This window comes from Sander vitreus, chromosome 17 (assembly GCF_031162955.1).
Source record: "Sander vitreus isolate 19-12246 chromosome 17, sanVit1, whole genome shotgun sequence".
Classification (NCBI taxonomy): Eukaryota; Metazoa; Chordata; class Actinopteri; order Perciformes; family Percidae; genus Sander; species Sander vitreus.
In genome coordinates this window covers 2534454-2557974 of record NC_135871.1, presented here as the reverse complement: position 1 = coordinate 2557974, position 23521 = coordinate 2534454, and the positions used below count along the sequence as shown (strand labels likewise).

General features: G+C 41.3%; 1 protein-coding gene across 1 annotated transcript; it reads right to left on the bottom strand.

Annotated features, from left to right (window-relative positions):
- Nucleotides 1-4177: 4177 nt before the first annotated feature.
- On the bottom strand, nt 4178-20625 carry LOC144532888 (ras-related protein ORAB-1-like). Its single transcript, XM_078273839.1, has 6 exons — nt 20228-20625; nt 16027-16099; nt 14358-14453; nt 9136-9231; nt 7622-7753; nt 4178-5413 (listed from the first exon to the last, which is right to left on the bottom strand). The coding sequence occupies exons 1-6, from the start codon at nt 20239-20241 to the stop codon at nt 5213-5215; spliced, it is 612 nt and encodes a 203-aa protein (XP_078129965.1). The 5' UTR covers nt 20242-20625; the 3' UTR covers nt 4178-5212.
- Between the last annotated feature and the right edge of the window lie 2896 nt (nt 20626-23521).

The window sequence follows — 23521 nt, the reverse complement described above, 5'->3', positions numbered from 1 at the left end:
TCCCGCGAATGCCGGTTGCCGGTAAAGGTCTAGAAACAGAATCAGAATCAAATCAGCCATGTACGTTTTTTAACACATACAAGGAATTTGTTTTGGTGTTGTTAGTGCACGTCACACATTCTCTAGATGGAAAATTAAACAATATAAGTATAGGTATAAACAATATAAGTATATGTACACAGTATTTATTAAATTAAATTAAAAATAAAGATTAAAAAAATAAATAAAGAGCAAAGAGCATTACAGCAGAGAGAGAACAGTGGCATGAAGAGCCAGGGATGGAGAGTCAGGGTGGTTTCCGGGCCTTGTTAATAAGGCTAGTGGCGGAGGGGAAAAAGCTGTTCATGTGACGTGAGGTTTTGGTCCTGATGGACCTCAGCCTCCTGCCAGAGGGGAGTGTCTCAAAGAGTCTGTGTCCGGGGTGGGAGGGGTCGGCCACAATCTTACCAGCACGCTTCAGAGTCCTGGTGGCGTAAAGGTCCTGGAGCGGCGGCAGATTACAGCCAATCACCTTCTCTGCAGACCGAATGAATGCAGTCTGCCCTTGTCCTTGGCTGTGGCAGCAGCGTACCAGATGGTGATGGAGGATGTGAGGATGGACTCAATGATGGCTGTGTAGAAGTGCACCATCATTGTCTTTGGCAGGTTGACTTTCTTCAGCTGCCGCAGGAAGTACATCCTCTGTTGTGCTTTCTTGACGAGGGAGCTGATGTTCAGCTCCCACTTGAGGTCCTGGGAGATGGTAGTTCCCAGGAAGCGGAAAGACTCCACAGTGTCAATTGTGGAGCCACAGAGGGTGATGGGGGCAGGTGGGGCTGGGTTCTTCCTGAAGTCCACAACCATCTCCACTGTCTTTAGAGCGTTGAGCTCTAGATTGTTTTGGTTGCACCAGGTCACCAGGTGGTCAGCCTCCCACCTGTAGGCGGACTCGTCTCCATCAGAGATGAGTCCGATGAGGGAGGTGTCGTCCGCGAACTTCAGAAGCTTGACGGACTGGTGACTGGAGGTGCAGCTGTTGGTGTACAGGGAGAAGAGTAGGGGGGAAAGAACACAGCCCTGAGGGGATCTGGTGCTGATGGTCTGTGAGTCGGAGACGTGTTTCCCCAGCTTCACATGCTGCTTCCTGTCAGACAGCAAGCAGTGATCCACCTGCATCCGACATTATCCTATAGAAATAGAATACGTAGAACAGACATTGGACTGTTTGCCTTCATATATAAATATCAGAGGAGGATATTATATATATATATATGTATATACATATATATATATATATATATATATATATACATATATATACACACACTACCGGTCAAAAGTTTGGGGTCACTTAGAAATTTCCATTCCACTCCATTCCAGAGAGAATACCAGCTGAGATCAGTTGCATTGTTTTTTTAACCAGGGCAGCAGTTTTCAGATTACATTATATGCTTACATAATTGCAAAATGGTTCTTGACTGTTGTAGAAAGAAATGGCTGATCAGGAAAAGGAATTGAGGGAAATGCAACGCTGCCAAGCCACAGCCGAGCAACGTGCGTCGCTGCGTCGCTGTGAGAGGAGCACGTCAGGCTACGGCGAAGGGTCCTGTGTAGGTCCGTGTCTCCAAGATTAAGTTAAAACTACACATCGCTTCAGTCAAGTGTTTGGGTCCAGGGACACCAGGGTCCGCTGGGCAAAATAGGGAATATATCACAGCAATTAACGTTATATTACAATTTATCAAATATTATTTCAATAACAGACAAGGAATTTATGAATTGTGATCATGTTTTAAACCTTGCAAATAAATCAGACTAAAGTAAATCCTAAATAAAAATGCCAGGAATGTAAATGAAGGAAATACATCAGTAATTGTGTTGATATTTTACTGACTAGACTTCTCCTGACTTTACTATCCACAGAAGACAGGCAGCCTCGAGGATGCATCAGGCCTGCCAGCAGCTACTGTATGAAGATAGAGAATATTTTGTGAAAGCACCAATAATTAACACTACAATATCGTTGCAGTATCGATATCGAGGTATTTGGTCAAAAATATCGTGATATTTGATTTTCTACATATCGCCCAGCCCTAAGTCCAATGCTGCTTAACCAAATGTTGAGATTCTTTATATTCACTCAGTGTTGGGTAATGTCCAACTGGATCACAAGTCCTCAGCCACTGAGGCTTCACCGTGAGCCAGTGCTGCTGTTGCAGTTTCTGTGTTCTGCCAACAGAGGTCAATAAAGGTAACAGATGAGATCTTCTCTATGATGTACCATAAGCAGACAACATTCTCTATGAGTGTTGGTCGGCCTTCTTTGCACAATCGCATGTTGGAGCATTGGTATATTTTTTCTTTTTTAAGGTCATACTGTGTAAACTGCCTCCTTACTTATGTTCTCTCCTGACTCCTAAAGTCCCCACCAGGACATGTAATCTTCCATCATACGGCTGTCCTTGGCGTTTTTTTGTGATTGTTGCGGGAAAAAATCCTTGATTATGCGGCACGTTTTCTTAAAAAATGCGATGGAATATGCGGGATATTTATGCAATTTTATGCGACGAAATTGCGGGAACTTGCAAAAACTGCGGTTCCATCGTGGCTTCATCGCGGGGTTTGCAGCTTTTTCGATGACGTTCACGTCGCGTAATTACGTCACTTCATAACATTCCCATGGCAACAGGGGGAAATGGCTGCTCTTGTGTGAAGTAAACGCAACATTTTTCAACTTTCTGCTAAGATATGTGGGACTTTTTTGCAACGAAAATGCGGCGATTATGAAATCAAGCAAGCCACGCATATTTTGCGCGGAAATCGGCAATTTATGCGGCGAAAGTGCGTCGTATTTGAAAAAACTTTGACTGATTATGTACTGAATTATGCGATCGCATAATTGCGTTTTTCTGGAGGGACTGATATGGGCAAATGATGTATGACATTCCCCGAACGCGAACTGTCTTCGGTGAAAGTGCCTTTAAAGTTTTTGCACCGTCATCCTGGTATCAATTGCAGAATCATCTTAAATCAGACTAACCTACCAACAATGACACAGTTTAAAATGAGGATGAAGGACTATTTGAGTACTAAATGCTCATGTTCTGTTACTGAGCGCTGCTGGGGATTATGTTGATGATGATGTTAAATGGCCAACTGCCTTTTTCTGTTTTATGTTGTTTGTATTTCACTGTATATTTTAATATGGAACTATTATACTGCTGTCTCGGCCAGGACTCCCTTGAAAAAGAGATTCTGAATCTCAATGGGATTAGTTCCTGGTAAAATAAATATAATGAAAGCTATCACAGGTTTATTTTTCCACGTACAAACTTGGTGAATCGTACACTCCTCTTTCTCCCCCCACCCCCCATTTATTTATGCCTTTGTCCTTTCTGTGAGTATCTTTTCTGCCTTTTTCCCTCTTGACCCATCTTCCCTTCTTTTTTCCACTCTATTCGTTCTTTCGTCTCACTTTGTTCCTATTCTTTGCCCTCTGTTCTTTTTTCATCCCCTTATCTCTTTTTATCTCTTCTTCTCATCTTGCCTTTCTTCCTTTTTGTGATTTACGTGACGTAGCTGCTGAGAGAAGTATGTATCTGTCTTATACTTACTAAAGTACTTATAACACACCTATACTAGTCATATAAATAATACCCGTCTCAGATTTTGTTTAGGGAAGTATCTGATCTTGGTATAAATGCTGTTCAGCATGAATTGCACTTCTCATTTGACTTAACGTGCATTCCAAATGCAGGAAGAATTGTAATAATCACAGGTTTCACTTCCACAAGCATGTTCTGTTGTGGACCGTAACACTGAATGAGCCACACTTGTTTCAAAGGCTTCTGGGAAGTCGATGCGTTTCTCCATAGTGATGTGTTCCATGCAACATTCAAGATGTCATGTTTTAGAGAAGTGCTGGCTCAGACGCTTCCTCTCTCCTGACATTACCAAACACTCCAGTGATTCAGGCCGTTTTATCAATCAGTTATGTAGAACTTTGAAACTGAACCACACTCTTGCAGTTTAGGATTGAGGTTAACTAACTATTCCATTGATAAGTATGTCTATACACACACACACACACACACACACACACACGGCCATTGTGTTGTGACCTGACCTTCATATACAGCTGTACAATAGAGCACTGTTCTAACATTCTTCTTCATACAGCAAACATTCGTCCCAGAGCCCTCTTTTAAACTGAATCCAGTTGCCTTTATTACGAAAAAAAAGAGAGAACATTGTATGTTATATATGTGATTCTGTACTGATATTACATAGTGATTTGCAAACAGACCCTATAGAACTAGCAATATATATGCCAAATGAATGTAGAATAAATAATTCAAACTGATTTTCTACACATCTCACCAAGAATCGCTGACAAGTCCTCCCCCTTTTCTACGGTCTGGTAGTACAATATTTATTTTCATTGTTACATGTTGAGCAACAAACTTACAGTTGTCTTCAGCCACAAATGTAATGCAGAGATAAAGAGTCAAGACTATCCCAATAACAGAATGAACACTACAGAACTGGCAAATCAGATTTGAGAGTGTGTATGTGTACACACACACGCATATAATATATACACACGCACACACTCACACATGTTTATGTACATATACTGTTGCACTAGAAATTAACAGTGAAACACTGCTGTGCAGAGGTTGGCAGAAAATAAAAAATAAAAATAAACACTTCAAATGGGGACAGACATGATGATACAAACGGCAAAAATAATTACAGAAGGAAGAGAAACAGAGATGAGGTCCATACAGACACCTTAATGAAAAATGATTAATTTACCAACCCTGCTATAGGAAAACACACACACACACACACACACACACACACACACACACCTCATTAACCTGCATTCAGAGGGCCAAATAAAAGAGTATTCTCCGAGAGGTGTGGGTTAGGGGGGGTGATGGGGGAGTCGGGGCCGGGTTGAATGATCGCCTATCTGTAGAATTAGTCATCGATAACAGGACAGTATGACAAGAAGGATGCTTCATTTGTTTTTGGTAGTGTGGCTATACTATGTACAGTACAAATACAGGCAACCTCTTCTTGTTCTCACAGACATGTGAAACATGCCTTCCCTGTCCTGTCGACTTGTGGTGGGGCTTTGCTGGAACACAGTAGAGTTTCAGGGGTATGCAGAGCCTGCAGAGGGGATGGGAGGTGTGGGGGGGGGGCAAAGGTTTCTCTCTCTCTCTCAGCAGCATCCTCCTGATGAAGGCTTGACAGTAGTGCCGGGGGTCAACTTTACGTTGGGCTTGTCCCCTCCTCCAGCTGTGGCCCCAGGGCCCATCCTCTTTTTGATTTCAGCAGCCATGGTCATGAAGGCCTGCTCCACATTGGTGGCGTTCTTGGCGCTGGTTTCCAAAAAGGGGATGCCCAGAGAGTCTGCAAACTCCTGGACACAATAGAGAACAGAGCACGGTAGCTTAGGCATCTTCTTTTTTTTTTTTTAGTAGTAGTAGCAGTAGTAGTAGGGAGGTTCTTTACTTTATGTTTTATTGTATTGGTGCAAAGCAAAATATCATGAAATGGCAGAAAATACTAAACATCACATGAAGACAGGGAACGAGAAAGGACACTGAAGAGATGTCACGTCCGTTGTATGGGCAGCTTTGGCTTCAGTCAACACGACGTAGGTCAAATGGAAGCTGAATATGAGGGGCCATCAGGGACTTCATTCACAATTACCTCACACACATACATGTGAAATTCTTACACACACACACAGAGAAACTTTCTCATAGGCGTTTCAGTGTAACCAGCATGCCCTGACCCGGATTTGAACCCTGGTTATATATATATATACATACACACACAATGCTGCTCATAAGTATTCACACCCATGCTAAAGTTGTTTGTTTGTGTGTGTGTGTGTGTGTGTGTGTGTGTGTGTGTGTGTGTGTGTGTGATAGAGGGAGAAGTGAGAGAGTGACGGTGATTATCTTCAGAGTGAGTAGCGACTCTAGAGTCATAGTGAGAAACAAAGTGTCTCCCCTGTTCTTTCTGACCACGGTGAAATCTGGAGCAGGAGAAGTTAACCCTCTCCTTGATGTCATGTTGTTGATGGAGAAGGAGAACCAGGAAATGAGAAATGGGGGGGGGGAATGCAACGCTGCCAAGCCACGGCCGAGCGACGTGTAGTTACATTTTTCGAGAGGTGACGTCAGGCTACGGCGTAGGGTCCGGCTTAGACGCAGAGGGGTCTGCGGGGGTACGCCGTCGATTCTATGCAGAAGCATAAAAAGGCCTTAAGGGATTCATGTTTTATGTAAAGCCTTTTGATTGTTTGCCTTGCCTTGTTGGTGAAATGTGCTACACAAATAGAGCCACCTTGCCCTACAACCTCCAGTTGTCACCAGGGCAGAGAGAACAGAAGGTTGTCGTGCCTGTCTCAGAAAAGTTAACCGCACCGGGAAGGCTTTCGGCTTTGTAAAAAATGTAACCACATCGGCATTGCCATGACCCACTGTGACTTGAACAAGCGGCAGAGTCAAAGTAGTCTCGTTCCGTCTGCGCGCAGTCTGTGTTAGAGCTGAGCCCCTCTCTCTGTCAACATGCAGAGGAGAGAGCAGAGAAGCTTGCTTGCTCTCAGGTACCGACATTTGGCAACAATTGATTTAACGCAAATCTGTAATAGTACCGACGTAATTCGGCCGGCACCCTAAAAAGTACTGAGTTCAGTACCCAACCCTATCCCTTGCTGCAACTGACAACTACTAAGCTTTATGCAAATAATTGCGTGATTGATGTAATTTGCACCTCTCTAAGAGAGGTTACACACCAACCAGACGGCCGACCGTCGGACTGATCAGTCTGGTCCCCGAGGTCCAAAAAAATGCCTCAAACCACACTGAGGCGGCACGGACTTCAGCGTATGCTCTGCGCGTGTGCGAAACGTAAAACGTCTCCATAGCAGCAGGCGGCGCTTCTCTGTATTGTTTCCCAGAAAATGAAAACCGGCAGCTGATTGGACGAACGCGTCACGTGGGTCTTTTTTTCTCCGGAAATTCACAGCCAGACTGTCATGGCGGCTCGTTCAGAATACGATCTCATATTGGACTAAAACAGTTCACCGAAACGTGTTTCTGAAAACATTTTAAGCGAGAAATAGGCCGTGCAGCTGCTGAATCTGTCTTCATTTCAGATCAACAAAGGTCAGTTTAAAAGATTTTCCTCAGATTTTGAGCCGCTTTTGAACCGCTCGCCATTTCCCGGTGAGTCCCGACTGCCCCGTCTCCGACTGAGCATGTCAGGTCGGCCCAAATGAAGGCCGACGGCTCCTCCGACGGACGACGACACGGAACACACCGAACAGACTCGAGTCACCGACCTCGCCAGACTTTCCGACGGCCGATTATCGGCTCTGTGTGTCAGCGCCTTAAAAACTCAGGAAAAACCCGGCATACAAGTACATATAGTGAAATGTTGCATCAAACTCCCAGGCAGTGCATAAATGATTCATTTGATTCATTATTGTTGTAAATGTCAAGTACAGAACCTTTAAAGTGCTTAATTAGTTAATTAGTGATATTTTTGCCACATACCCCACCCCCTAGTTTGCTACACTAGCTTGTGTGTGTGAGTAAATACCCAGGTGCATTACCTTTGCTGTTGTGTAATCCACCACCTTCTTTGTCGTCAGGTCACACTTGTTCCCGACCAATAGCTTGTTGACATTTTCACTGGCATAGCGGTCGATCTCCTGTAGCCACTGTTTGACATTGTTGAAGGACTCCTGAGACAGGGAGCAGTTAAACATTAACTAACTCTGCTACAGGACATCGGCAGCTTTCACAGAGCCAAATGTAAGACATTTTATGCAATATGGATGTATTTTAATAGTGCGTTCCAATTGTACTCGGAAGTGGGAATTTCCGAGTTGGAAGTCGGAAACGTGCCCCCTTAAAAACGAGAATGCCGGTCGATTTCAACACATAGCTCTGTTGTTTGTAAATTTGGAGTGCTGTCAGTAGCCAGAAAAACGAAAACAATCGGTGTCGCCTACACCGCGTTATGCTCCCCAGGAGGCTGAAACGGGGCAGGTTTTAAACGTGCTTTTAGCCTCTTAACATGTTCTAAATGTCATTACAAGTGCCTACCCATGTGAAGTGATTCCTTCTGAGTGAACACAGTGAATCTGACTGCAGTAGATGTGAAAGAAATGAACACCGGAACTAAACAGAGCTGACTTAGCACAACTTTTATGCATTTCGTGCATAAATTCTGTCTTATTTGTGTATCATTAAATCAGTCGTACACGTTGTACTGCCTGTATCCTATACCTGTGGACATGTTGTTTCACTGTTTGTATGCACAAAAAACAGCCTAATGAATTGGTACCAACTGGTATTGCTAACAATGGCTAGCCTGGATAAAGCAAACCCCAAAGTGAAATCCGACTTGTTTTAACGGAACGTGGTCAACTCGGGTGTGACATCATTCCCAGCACCGGCTTCCGAGTTCCGAGGTAAATGGAACGCACTATAAGATCAGTGTTCACTGGTTTTGGCACTTTTTTTTTGAGGGGAAGTTAGTTTAAAACATTGTAAGGACAGAAAGCAATACAAGACCACATGATGTTACAGCTTATGAACTATGAGCACTACACAGAAGCTATGGATCCAATCAAATGAGTTTGCCCAACTTTCAAACTTCCAACACTTTATGAAGAAGAGTGGACTCACAGCTGCTTATAACTTTTGAAATCTCCATGTTACATATCTTACATGTCTGAAATCAAGTCAGGATATTGCGAAGTTAACTGAAGCAGGTGTTTACTAACGGACCAATGTGGGCAGACCACATGTAGTTGTCAATTCCACACAGTCATTCCCGCTTAGAATTTCCAAACTGTTAGCCCTGGGCAGCAGTAACTGCATGTAATTTTGTTTAAACTGAACTATCATCACCCCATGGTTTCAGGGGGAACCTCCCTTTAGTTCCACCACCACTTATTAAACCATCTCTGGATTGTAAAATAAAAACCAGAACTACTTTCTGATGTGTAAGGCCTTGTGGCAGGTAGAGCATCTGTGGAGTTCTGGCACAGGGGTGTCATCTCTAAGTGTACGAATAAATAGTTCTAATAGGTATGAAAGGGTGTGGTGTTATACTGACCTGGTCTGTGACATCGTACACTACAATGATACCATGAGCACCTCTGTAGTAGCTGGATGTGATTGTACGAAACCTCTCCTGACCTGCCGTATCCCACTGTCAGAGGAAAAACATGATTACAGTTCATACTGTTGATCACTGGCTTCGACAGTTGACAAAGGCGACACACTTACAGATTTTAATTGTCAATACAAATGTTATCACATTTTTCACCAATATTAAATATCTCTAGATTTGACCATTCAATGGTCAAACACAATTAAAGTATTGTCTCTCAATAGAGTTTTATTTTAAGTTCTTTTATTCTTAGTCTTAAACTTCTCCACTAATAGCCACAACAACAACTTATTGTGGCATTAGGCTGGTTTGGGCATCGAGAACCGGTTCCAAAATTCCGATTCCAAAGATCACATACTATAATTCACACTTTTTAAAGATTATTTTCTGGGCAGCAAAGGACCGCAGGTCAGAATCGGGTTAGGGTTAGGTTACATAGGGCGCACGCTCAACCAGGTGACCTCCCAGGGAGCCCCAGAGAATTTAAAAAAAGGATCTTTACACAATTCATATTCACGATTAACTTCATGCAGTTTATGGAACCTGTAAATAATGTTTTATTTGGTTGCAGTTACTAAAGAACATGACTCAATAATAATAATAATCAGTTTATTCTTTTTTTCATTCACTGTACTGTAACCCGCTAAAATGACACAGGGTCCAACATACATCGGGCCATATACAATCAGCCAGTTGCCCAATTTTCCAGACATAGCTTCACGAGCAACGTTGATATGTCTGCTCTTTCCTCTGAGACTTCGCTCTGCTCTGCCCGTGTCTCTCAGCAGACACAGGCAGACCGGTTAACTTCATACGTGGAATGGTAGTCAATATAAACAACATACTAGTTAAAACGCAGAACAACATTCATTGTGTCTTGGCGAAAAATACCACTGGGGTGAGAATGATGTGTGCGTACTGTGTGTGTAGTGTGTGCGTGAGAGACACGGCAGCTGCCCGTTGTGCTAATCGCAAACTGAAACCGTACAAAATCAGTACAAATCAATGACTTGCACTCTCTCAAAATCATGATTCTTTGACCCAAAGGATGAGATTTTGGCTAATCAAGGTTGTATTTTTTTATTTATTATTATTATTATTATTATTATTATTATTATTATTATTATTAGGGAAGACCTTGCAGCATACCCCCTTTAAGGCAAGAAACCACTCTCTGCTCATGAAGTGGACAAATCAAGAAGACTTTCAAATGTGAGATACATGTGGAAAGAGTCATTGGTCAGTGGAAAGAGTCATTGGTCAATGGAAAAAATTCAAGCTTAACATCTGTAATTCCACTTACTCACGTAGACATCCTGGATGATATGGTGATAGTGTGTGGGGCATTAAAAATATTTGCCAAAGTGTAGTGCCTAAAAGTTAGACATACTCAGAGACAGCTAATCATTCACAACGTGAAAAAGGAAATAGCAGACTGAACTGAGATGCCAGTGTTTCCTCTATGTTGATTTTGTAGTGGCGGCCCGCCACGGCAAAATGTCTGCCGCCATGGTATCAGAAATAGGTCAGACGCACAATGTAGTCGCGGTTGCCTTTTAAATGATCCTGCCGACATAATGCTGCTCATAATGCCGCTCACATTGCAATTTAACAACAAGTAGAACTATTCAGAGGTTATTGGACCCGTCCAGTTTAACTGCACGTACTGTTGTGTTGATGGAGTTTGTCATCGCTTTCTTCCGAGTTAAACCTACAGCTCAACCAAAAACGTCACCGCGGTGGGTCCGTTCTAAGTGGACAACGTTCAACTTGTCAGTTCTGTCAGCTCATCGTCCCGATATCAAACATCTGGAAACATTAAAACGGTAAGTGAGTCAGTGTAATATCATATAAATTGGAAATGGTCTATAGATGTAGTCATTCGGGTTTTGGTTTCCCTATGAAGAATTTCTTGTGAAATTCATTTTGTTGACCTGTTGTAGATAGATACAAGTGTCAGTTCCGTTTCATAGGTAAAACATTTGGTGGCGGGGCGCGGGGGTGGTGTTGTTCAGACAGACCTGCCCCCACTGCTAAAAAAAAAAAATCCTAAAGAAAACACTAGATGGGTACTACAAACACACCAGACTTCCATTGTGGGTTAACTGGTATGGTTCTCTTTATAACTTATTTTAGTCAATTTTGACTGACTTTTAATATTGACACCTACAATTAAATGAGTGCTGCATTGACATTTTACAGAACATTTAAGTTCTAACAAAGTCTATTTAATGTGTCATACATATAAATACTACGAATTATTTGTTGTACTTGCACTCTTGTCTGGTCTCATTACCACATTGCTCTTATAGTTAAACATAATGCTCAGTCTTTGAATTCTCCTTTACTGTAGTCGATACATTTCCACTGTATATGCAATGATGTGAGAAATTAATCTGGACTTAAACAGTAGGAACTGAAGTTCACAGGGATGTATTTGGAGTAGTGAACTTTTTATTTATGTAACAATTTAATGAATTCATATGCAGTTTGTGAGCAGACAAAATAATGAAACATTTAAAATGTAAACAAATCAATGTGTCAGTTTTTAATAACCATTTTATTCCAAATGAACACAACATTTGGGATGGAAAACGTTCAAATTTGTATTTGGTATATGGACATTCTCTTTTAAGTATTTAGTTTTTAAAATTTGAATCTATCGACCAAAATCTATAGATGTTAGGAGCAACATTGCAGCAAATGTACGCAGATAAGATAATCACCAATCTAAAATTGCAGATTGTAAAGGAACTATTTACACTTCTTTTAACGGTTTACATTACATATATGTGGAGCTATATTGTCTTTTATATTGCAAAGCCACTTAAATGGTCTTCTTTTGATCTGAACACTTGTAGTGAAACAACTTTTGTACTTTAGTGAATCAGCTTGCCATATTCTGGACTATTGCAGTTTGAACAGTACATTGTGTGTTCATCCAGGAGGCTGGGGTCCATGTCCCGGGTCAACAGCTCTGGCAGAAGATGGTTGAGGAAAAGTTGTTCAGCCTTGTATAAGCCAATATTGTAATGCATGTTTTTAATGTCATTGTCTGTAGGCTCTCTGTCTGTGCACAAACGGTGAAAGCCTGTGCTTGTTAATCTGCCTTCTCTGTGTGTGCTAGGCCCTACATTTGGATTGCTCCCTAATAGTAAGCTCAAGGGTTTCACATTGATCTTAAGTAGGCTTTTTTTTCTAAATCTCCGCAACATCTCATAACACATCTTTCCACAGGCAGACCTCCGGTGTGCTTGCTGTGTCTGTCCTTCCTATCCTGACACACGAATCAACCTTAAAAAGCAGCTTCATGGCTGCAGCACGACCCTAACCTGCGATGATTTGACTACATTAAAGCACAAATTTGATGTCAGCAATAATATTCACGCAATATGCAATTCATAGAGGGTATACTGTATTAACCCTGTAGGCCTATAACCTATAAATAACATGTTTACATTAACCTAAATAGTAGTAGCAGCACCAGTAGCTCTAGGATGAGTGTCCATATAGCGTCTTCTTTTTTTTTTTGCACTTGTTCCCAATGAGGAGAAAGAGCGTCTTTTTTTGAGAGCGCTCAAGATTTTTTTGTGGCCACTCTGAGTAACCTGACTCCGCCAGATGGATTGCTTCGCATTTGCTCGGCATATCCATCTGGGAACTTTCCGTTGGAGAACAATTAAGGGGTGAAAATACTGGTTTGCTGATTAGATAAACCATCTGTCTATCACCACCTATGTTGGTGGTGATAGACAGATGGTTTACTTCTCAAAAAAGCAGAATCTCCTAAATCCAAATGATACCCAACCATTCTAGCATTCATAGTTCATTTCATTTATACACTATTAACATGCTTATTCCAGTTTATTAAAAAAAGAAAGATTATATTTAATATTTTTTGTTCTTGTTAACAAATCCCATGTGCAGATCCAAACCAACAGTGAATGTATCCATAGTTTCCACTAGCATATTGCAAGCCTGGTGGCCCAACAGAGCTTAATCGCCCCCCACAAGGCCTAAGTGGATAAAAACTTGCATTCACATGCCCTTCTTCAAAAATGTGCATAAAAGCAACCATTTACATGATCAAGAAGCTGTAAAATGCATAAAATTCTACGGATTTTCCCCTACAAGGGACAATGATTCTCTTTACAGTGTGAAGCATAGTCATGTGATGAAAATTCATCCAATCCGTGACTGAGACTGCAAGCCTCAGCACAAAAACACAGCACAGTCTATTGTTAAACAGTGGTAAAGAAGTATTCAGATCATTTACTTCAGTAAGAGTACTAATACCACAATGTTAAAATACTCGCGCCCGGATAGCTCAGTTGGTAGAGCAGGCGCCCATATATAAAGGGGTAAAAGGTAAAAGTAATTTGCAATGCAAAACTAGTAACTAAAGCTGTCAGATGAATGTAGTGGAGTAAAAAGTACAATATTTCTCTCTGAAATGTAGCGGAGGAGAAGTAGAAAGTGGCATAAAAAGAAAAGACTCAAGTAAAGTACCTCGACATTTGGATTTAAGTACTGGAGTAAATGTACTTTGTTACATTTCACCACTGGCGTTAAGTTTGTAAAAATGTAAATAATTCTTTGTGTGAATTATGTACAGCCAAAATTCTAGTATATGCATGTGTACATTTAGGGAAATTGTGAATTATCTGTTTCAACTGTTTTTCTATTTAAAAAAATAAATAAATAAAATAAATGTAACTTACTTTTTTTTTCCTTTTTTTAATGTTTTATGCCATTATAACACACTTTGTTATACTGCTCAAAAGATATTTAGGAGCTATTCCCACTCCTAGCCATGGTTATGCTTGTTAATTTGAGATGCCAGACTTGCAGATAAAGTGAAAAATTAGCTCACAGTGAGTTATAATGTGACAGGAGCAAAAAACGCTCAACAATGGCGATATACTGTACGATCTGAAGCCCAGCAGAGAAGTTAGAAAGTATTGAGAGAGAGACCAACACATGGTGCGTTTGGGTCTGTACATTTTTGCCTTTTTTGACAATAAGAAAAATCTAGAGTAAGGGCAGACTAATGCTTTAATGTTTCCAGTTGTACAGAGAAGGAAAAATCCTGAGAAACAGACTTTCTGAGTGAGCTACGGTTCCTGAAGGACACCGATATAAAAGTGAAGCAGTAGGTTACTTACAATCTGAAGTTTAATGGTCTTTCCATCTAGTTCTATGGTTCGTATTTTGAAGTCCACACCAATAGTGCTAATGTAACTTTCTGTGTATGTGTCATCCTGCGGAGAGAAAAAGTCAGTTAGATGGCTCACATGTCCTGTTTACTTCCTGCTTGACTATACACACACAATCAGTACCATCAGTCACTACAGGCACTAGTGGGACGTAGCCAAGAAAGGAAAGTTTTAATAGCATACAACAGGGCTGGGTACTGTCAAGAAACCTCACAATTCTATACGGATACAGTTTAATATCAATTCAATACTTCACATGAAATCAATATTCATACACATAGGTGACAAAAATGTATAGAATTTATAAGATATTGACATTCGTGATAAAATGTATAAAAAAATGTAACCCCAAACTTATTTCACCATTTTTATTATTTTCTATTAAGCAAAGAAGAAACCATTTACAGTGCTGTATGCATTAAAATAAAATGTAAAGTGCATACACACGTGCCTCAGCTGAACTTGCAGCACAAGGTAAACAATGCACAACTGTCTTTGGTTCGATTTTCAATTTTGGGATTTGAATATCTTTTTCTTTTTTCTTCAATACTGTAATAACAGAACCCTCAAAAAGAGAATGCCTTTCATTAAACCAAAAGAAATGTGTTGCAGCCTAGTGCTTCACTTCAGCTGAGTGTAAGAGTATTTTGTTTTGTGGTCTTTCTCTCCTCTCCTTTAAAGTGCTCATATTATGCTCATTTTCAGGTTCATAATTTTATTTAGAGGTTGTACCTAAATAGGTTTACATGGTTTAATTTTCAATAAACACCATATTTGTGTTGTACTGCACATTGCTGCAGCTCCTCTTTTCACCCTGTGTGTTGAGCTCTCTGTTTTAGCTACAGAGTGAGACATCTCACTTCTGTTCCATCTTTGTTGGGAGTCACACATATGCAGTAAGTACTGCTAGCCAGTCAGAAGCAGAGTATGAGGGCGTGCCATGCTAGCAGCTAGGCGAGCATTATAACGTGTGTTCCAAAGTGACCACGTTTGTCTCTGAAGTAAAGGCTGGACTACAATAGAGCTGTTTGGAGCAGTTTGTGAACAGTGTTTTCTGTTGGAGATGGTAAGTCCCTTTGGGGGGGACTTTGGGCTTTTTCACTTTGTAAACCTATAACGTGTACAAAAAAGATATAACACAATAAAGGAAAGGGAAAAAGCCAAAAAGCATAATATGAGCACTCTTACAGGAGCGGAACTCGATAACAAGCTAGATTTAAACCTGCTCTTATTCTACACTTCTAACAACGTTGTTACAACTATTGTTATTGCATTTTCTAAATCAATAATACATTGGGGAAGTTCATATTGCAATGCAGTAATTAATCAGCTTTTTTGACCCAGCCCTAGTATACAAAATGGAGCGTGTTGCACAGTAAATTATTGAGTTACAGGCAGGTTAACTGCTTGAATTTGCACATTTAAGCTGCTTAGTTTCTTATTGAGTTAATGAGAAACCCAGTTAAGAAAGCAATAATATATGGTTGCCCAATTGAAGACAGCTTTCAACAGTCTGCATGAAATCACTGCATAGTTAAAACTCAAAATACTGTAAGACTGAATCCCACTTAAGGTGAAAACTGAGTTAATATAAATGTGCTATTTTGGGGAAACTTACTGCAAATCGGAGGAGAAGGCAAGACTTTCCAACACCAGAGTCACCAATCAGGAGGAGCTTGAATAAATAGTCACTGTGAGGGAAAGGTAAAAAAATAAATAAATAATTCAGTTAGAGGATATTCAGAAATTGTTAACCAAAGTGAGAGAGTTGCAGCTTACCCGTCTGCCAAAGTAAGGGGCCAGGAAACACATTTAAGATCATAGCAGTGATGGGTCATGGACTACTAAAACAGTCTAGCTCTCTCATGAAGTTAAATCATGTGAACATTGTCAACAACTAAAGATGCACCAATTACAACTTTCTAGGCCAATTCCGATTTCCATTGAGTTAGGCCAGCCGATACAGATTTTAGCCGATTCCGCTTTCATTTTTTCTAACCACTTTACAGCACACACAAATATGTATTTTCTATCTTTTCTTTAATAGAACATTTTGCATAGAACATACAACATTTTTTGAACAGATAATGGATCACTATAAAATAGAACTATATAAAGTACTCCTGGTGTGGGAAATTCACACACATCTAAAGAGCAACGTTGCAACCATTTCCTTCTTTTCACGTCCAATATCCAACTTAAAAAAATGTGATTTTGGTTTTTGGTGTCGTCCCTCCACGCTCTACTTTTTCCTTGCAGGTGTTGCATATTGCAAACTTGTTATCTTCTGTACACACGCTGAAGAATTTCCAAACAGCTGACATGTTGCAGGTTAATTCACGAGGTTCCCTACATGTGCGAGAATAGCGCGGACACGCGCTTCACACCGCGAGCGGGTACGCGGGACACACGGCGGGAAAAAGAGACTGTGCTGTCGCATCCGTGTGTGCGTGCGTCCTTGAAAACTGTAACTCGTATAACTTGTTGTCAGTTAATTGTAGCAGTGACCGGCATGAAATCGGCATATATCAGACTGACCTGCCGGTCACCGGTCATGGCCGAGCACGTGAAAACCGGCCAATTCCGGTCACTGGCCGGTCTATCGGTGCATCTCTATCAACAATCAATGGGTGCGCTCCCTCCAGCACCAAACAGGAAGCAGCAAACAGCTAGAGCCAGTTGGGCTGGGCGATAATAGGGTGAAAATCAGATATCACGATATTCTTGACCAAATACCTCGATATCGATATTGCGCCGATATTCTAGGGTTGACAATTGGTGCTTGAACAAAATATCTTCACACTCAGATTTTAGATAAATAATCTTCAGTAATGTGGACATTGTGTCTTCTTTTTTTTTAGGATTATTTTTTGGGAATTTTCAGCCTTTATTTTGATAGGACAGCAGAAGACATGAAAGGGGGAAGAGGGGGGGAATGACATGCAGCAAAGGGCCGCAGGTCAGAGTCGAACCCGGGCCCACTGCGTCGAGGAGTAAACCTCTATATATGGGCGCCAGCTCTACCAACTGAGCGCCCAGTGGACATGATGTCTAAGTGGAGAAAAGGCAAATAATAGAACAGCTAGAACAGTCCGGTAAGTTCAGAAAAGTACATCACTTTACTGTAATGCAGCCTTTAAAACCAGTAAAAGACAACACTTCTGTCATATCACGATATTACCATATCCAAAATCTAAGACGATATCTAGTCCCATATCACGATATCGATATAATACTGATATATTGCCCAGCCCTAAGAGCCAGTATTCTTTATGGATGCTAAAAGCTAAACGCTAAAGAGGGAAAGTTGCCAATTTTCAACCCTTTTAAAGCGTGTCATCCAACAGGAGTTTTACCGGCGGATAAACACGGACCTCCCGCGGTACTGCCGCAATTCATCTGCATGTACAGCAGAACAGATCATCTACAAACGTTCCATTAAATTACCAGCTAACGCTAGTGGTAGCTAACTAGCTTGGTTCAATTTTTCTAACGTTGATGATGTGAGATGGTGTCAGACTGTAGTCCATTCAAAGTCTGTTCAAAGTCTTCTGGTGTATGGTAGGCATTAGATGCATGTTCATCAGCATTAGTGTCAATCGGCTAGATTATTTGGCAGAGTGGCACAGAGGTCTGCATTTAACTAGGAAACATGCAGGACAATGAACACTGCTGAGTAGAGATGTCCCGATCACGTTTTAGCCTCCGATACCGATTTATGATCATCAATGAGCAATATCTGCCGATTGAGCGCCGATGCCGATCATTTTTGTGTCGTGTTGTTTAGTTAAACACTGATATGGCTGTGTAAAGTATTGGCCAGTTTGCCTATTTGTAGTGTGTTGGGATCTCCACCAGACGGCAGTGTAACCAGCTATATTATGGTGTGTCACTCTTTAGTAAACCTATGAATTAGAATCACAAGTCAGTCTTGTTTCTTATACCCTTTTCCTACATCAAATGAGCACATATATGTGAGTTTTTGAACTGGAAATTCTGCTAATGAAAGACTCTCTTTCCCATTGTAAGTAGACAAAAATGGGTTTGATTTTTTCTTCTGGTGTGTCACATTCAAAGTCAAGAACGCACCGGAAAAAGGGTGTTGTTAACTTTTCCTACTACAGCTTACAGTGCACAAAACCGCAAACCCTGCTGTACCGTTCTTATTATACATTCATGTGCTGTATTCACCTGATATCTTCGCTACTAAAGTTAAACTCTCCTCTGCTCCGACCGCTCGCTCTGCAAGAAACAAAGTGGGATTCTAAACAACGCGTCTGTTCCCGGATTTCAAAACACACCATAATGGCAGCTTGTTTGGAATTTTATGCGAGAAATGTACTATGCAGTTGCGGAATTTGTCTCTACAGCGTTTAGTCGAGAAAAAGTGAGCATTATGCGGTGATGACAGTTAGGAATAGGCACCAAAACGACTAGTCATCGTTCGGTATTTGTTCCAACAGCCCTAGTTAGTGATTAGTTGGTATGTATTTTGTTGGGAGACAATAGGTGGCGAGGTTGCAATCTACTATTAAACAGAAGAAGAACACTCATTTCTAATGTCGCAAAATCAAGTCGATCGACATGGGTTAATAACCCTTATAAACACAAGGTCAACCCTGGTTGAACCCTCGATGTGGAAGGGGTATAAACAACACACTCCATGTCAGATGCCTCCTTTTCATTTTGACAGTGACTCTCATTGAGTAAAAAGAGCTTGGACCTTGCCTGGACTATCTAGTCTATACCAAGGAGGTGAATTATTAATACAAGATAAAGCAGTCTACAGAGCAGAATGGGGATATCACTATTTAGAGTAATGGAGCCAAAACGTACCATACAATTTTTTGATTTAAGGAGTAGTATTGTGTAACAGCTTGCCAAACAAGGAAAAGCTGTACTCCAAAAAATGTTACAGTGCACCCATGTCAACATTTATGAATGCAATACCAAAGCTAGCTGAACTAACTGATTGCTCAACGCTGCTGTGGTGAAATCGAAGGATTGTCCTATAGCATGTGACCTACACATGACTGAGAGGCTGCTTTAGCAATACCAGACCATATGACTAGCTACTAACTGAGTCATGCTCAACACCAGGTAAAACGTAAAACCAATAATTACCTGGATGTAAACAACAGATGACTGTTGCTACAGTATGCTCATAGTAGCAAGGAAATAACGCTTTCACAGTGACACACGCAGACAAGTAAAGTTATTAAGTTAGCTAGCTAACCATCGGCAACCGGGCAAGATGTGTCGTTTTTCAAAAACATGAATTAAGGGAATCCTTGTTGTCAAGTCAACCTGATTTAGCTAGCATAGCTGATACTTGTGTAACGTTAATCTATCAAAATTAAAATAACAATTGTTCAGGCAAAAGCAGTTGACGTTAATCCTAACCCTAACGTTAGCAGTCACAATTCTACAAGGCCCCTTTTGTCCTGTAACGTATTTAACGTTAACGTCACATCTCAGCGTAGAACGCAGCGAACCGAAACCAGTCACAAAAGCCAGCTAACGTTACTGCAGCTGGCCCAACAACTGGCTAAAGATGTTAATAAGCACTTGTTATATTTATCTATCGACTGATAACAAAACGACATGCCACCGATACCCCTAGAAAATGTCAACAGTATCTCAGGCAGGCACAGCCAAGTGGCCATGAAGGCTTAGCTAGCTATGTCAGCTGATGTTACGGAGTTCAACTGCTGACAAGTTATTTGCAAACGCTAACTTACTTGTTAGCACATAGCTAGCTAACCTTAATTAGCTGTCCAAAATGTAGCTAACACAACGTTCTTGAGTATGATACTTACTATTCGGGATTCATTGTTGACTCGTTGTATTGTATCCCCTCTCGTCAAGCGTACCCTTGTCCCTGTCTGCAGATAAACAGCGGTGTTACGAAAACGGGAGCGGTGGCTAGTTTACTGCTCCCAAAACCACGACCCCGGCTAGCTGTTCCTCGGTAAAAATCCAAAATGGCTGCAACTCCAACCAGGAAACACCTAACATTAGCCAGCTGGTTAGCCAACTCAGGAATAACACCAAATACGTGGCTTGGTTTTACGAATGCCTTGTCTTTTAAATCAGACTGCTAACACACTCTACAGCTGTAAACATAAAGCGAAAAAAACAGGAGGTATGAGGAGATGTCCAGCTAACCGGCCCTTTCTCTCCCTCTCACTGAGTGTGTGAGTGTGTGAGTGTGTGTGTGTGTGTGTGTCGAACTGTCAGCCCTGGGAGGGATTACGTCATTTAGTGAAACGTGGCAGAGCGGAGTCAGCTAGTGCCTCGTGTCAAAACTACACATTATACACAACTTCCGGACAAATACTAAAACCTCACCGATGTGTATTTTGTAATAATCCCCTACAGTTTGTATTACTGAAAATAAAAAAGTACCATGTTATAAGTGCTTAATATAATGTAAAAGGTAACTAATGCAAACAACTCCCGTTTATCCAGAAACTTCTGTCTGGAGTTCATGTGGTGTCATCATGAGTCATGGTTCTGTCATCACTGGCCTACATCTTGGTTCTCTTAATTTGCTTCCCCGGCTCCTCCACTTGCCTCCCTTCCTTGCGTCTTAAGGCCAATTTATGCTTCTGCCTTCTGTGTTAAATCGACGCCGTAGGTAGGGCGACCATGGGACAGTTGTAACACTTTTTTGCAATTCAATCTGTCAACTGCTGAAGCAATGTATTTAAGTGTTTTTATGAAATATGTACAGGTTGCAAAATTGATTTTTATACAGTCTCTCCACTGTTACAACCATCCCAGTGTACAGGGACGGTTGTACCCAGAACCGGCGCCAGACACAAATTCACGGACGGGCATGCCATTGTTTTTGAGTGGGGGCACAAATTAAATAAATCTCATCATGTAACATTATTTTAATTATCTTCCAAATGAGCGTTGAATGAATTCATACAGGTCTACACGTATAATAGATTTTATTGGGCAAAATCCACTTAGTGTAAAGGTCGAGACCCACAGCAGAGGCGGGCGCTCGGAACTTTCTGGATGGGTAGCAGAATGCAGCATCTGCCTGGATGGAGTATTCCAGCCGGCTTCTGCTACCATACCCGGCACTGATGAAAGTTCTTTTTTTTTTGCCTGAGAACAAGCGTGCACAAAAAGTTTTCAGGACGATTTGATTTGGTTTCTCAACGCCAAGCTCCCCTGGTTCTGCCGCCTGTGATGAAGACCCTTGCTTTGGGTTACAGTGTCGGCTAGCAGCACCGATGTGGTGGCTAATGCTAGCTTCAGCAGTGACAACCTCTTGTTCTTCAGAACTAACGTTACACCCTGTACTTTCGCCGTCTTTGTCACTTTCTTCCACCAACCTTGGTGGTCGTTGATTAACATTAAGGAAACGCCGTATATCCATAATACATACATCCTAATTCTCTCTAGATCTTTAGTTGACATTAAGCTACCTTTTCTCAACCAAATTCCCGATAGCTGACATGCAGCACAATTTCCGTTTTAACCGCATCAGTTTTGACAAACCAATCAAATACATTTACAATTATTTTAATACAATTAAGAACAAACACCTTTTATTTTTATTCATGATTTATGTATATTCAAAACGATATATTTTTTTTTATTATGGTAGCCTATGGACAAAAAATGTTGCACAAAACAAAAGGTGGGATTGGTGATAGTTAAAAAAACAGCTGACTCTGGGGGCGGGCCTGGCCCCCTAAAGCCCACCCATAACGCCGGGACTGGTTGTAACCATAGACTGTATAATATTAATGGACAAAGCATCCGGTTAGGCGAAGTGCTGCATATGCGGAAGTGCTCATAGCAGATCTCCACAAACCAATGGGTGACGTCAGAGCCGTATATTAGAGAGAGTTTGGCCAACTAGGGAATCAAATGTTCCGAGCTATCCCGTTATGCGATTGGTACCGAGGTGGTCATGTGTTTCGTGGACTCCATGTTGGGTACCAACATTCATCTGATTCCCATTGACATAGTGCAGGGAATAGTGGAAACATTTTATAAATTATTTTTTTTTAAATGACATAAATCACTGAAAAAATGCCCAACTGTTGCACGTTTGACTGCAATGAAAGACTGGGAAGCGGAAAAAGATTTCACAAGTTCCACCGTGACCCAAAAAGGCAAAAAGTATGGGAGCTGAAGGTGAAAAGAGCAAACTGGAGAGCAAGTGACTACTCATTATTGTGTGAGGTAAATGTCAAATTTCTCTCTTCGACTTATGATAACAAATTACATAGGACAAATATAATAATACCATCGTTAATTTGTACCATGCTGTCAAAAAAGTTCTAACACTGCTTTAGAAATGAATGAAGTTTGAAGTTAGCCATGCCTTATGCTAGCGTTAGCTTTTTCGCTAGCACTCCATGTACCTAAATGCTTGTGATCTTGCCATAGTCATGACTTGAATTTAAGCTAGTCTGACTTCAATTATCATCTGTAACTCAGATGTAATATACGGTGACCATGCAGTTGAACGCCTCAAATAAGTTTAAACATGAATTCAAACATTCTCAACAACAGAGAGAGAGGGGGTGGGGGGGCTCAGTAGGCCTAGTCCGAGTCACAGTTGTGGCAAGTGTAAAAATCCCTTCCATCTGTGCAGTCCTTGTGTGCCCAGGCTTTACAGGACCAGCACTGGAGCCAGACCTCCCTTGGCCTGGAGAAGCTGTCCAAGCACATAATGCAGAATTCATTTTCATCATCAGATGAGTCCTGAATTTTCTGCTTCTTCGGTTTGGATTTTTTGATGTTGCCGAAATTCATTTTTCTTTCAGCTGCAGACCTGCTTTTCTCAGCCTCCAGTTGTTTTTTCACGGGAGTATCTATAAGGACAGCGGTTTCCCTTCTTTTCCTGCCCTTTGTCGTCTGCTTTCTTGGGCCAGCTTTTGGGTGTGGACGGATGGACACGGGTGAAAAAGTTGTGTCCATAGCAGAGGATGATGGCTCAGTCTCAGGCTTGGACACCACACATGGTGTGACAGGGGATAATGCTCTAAGTGGCATGAAGGATGCCACCGTTGCCACATTGGGTGATGGAGTTGTAGAGGAAGATGAAACCTCTGGTGTCACTGCTGGCAGCGGGCGGTCTG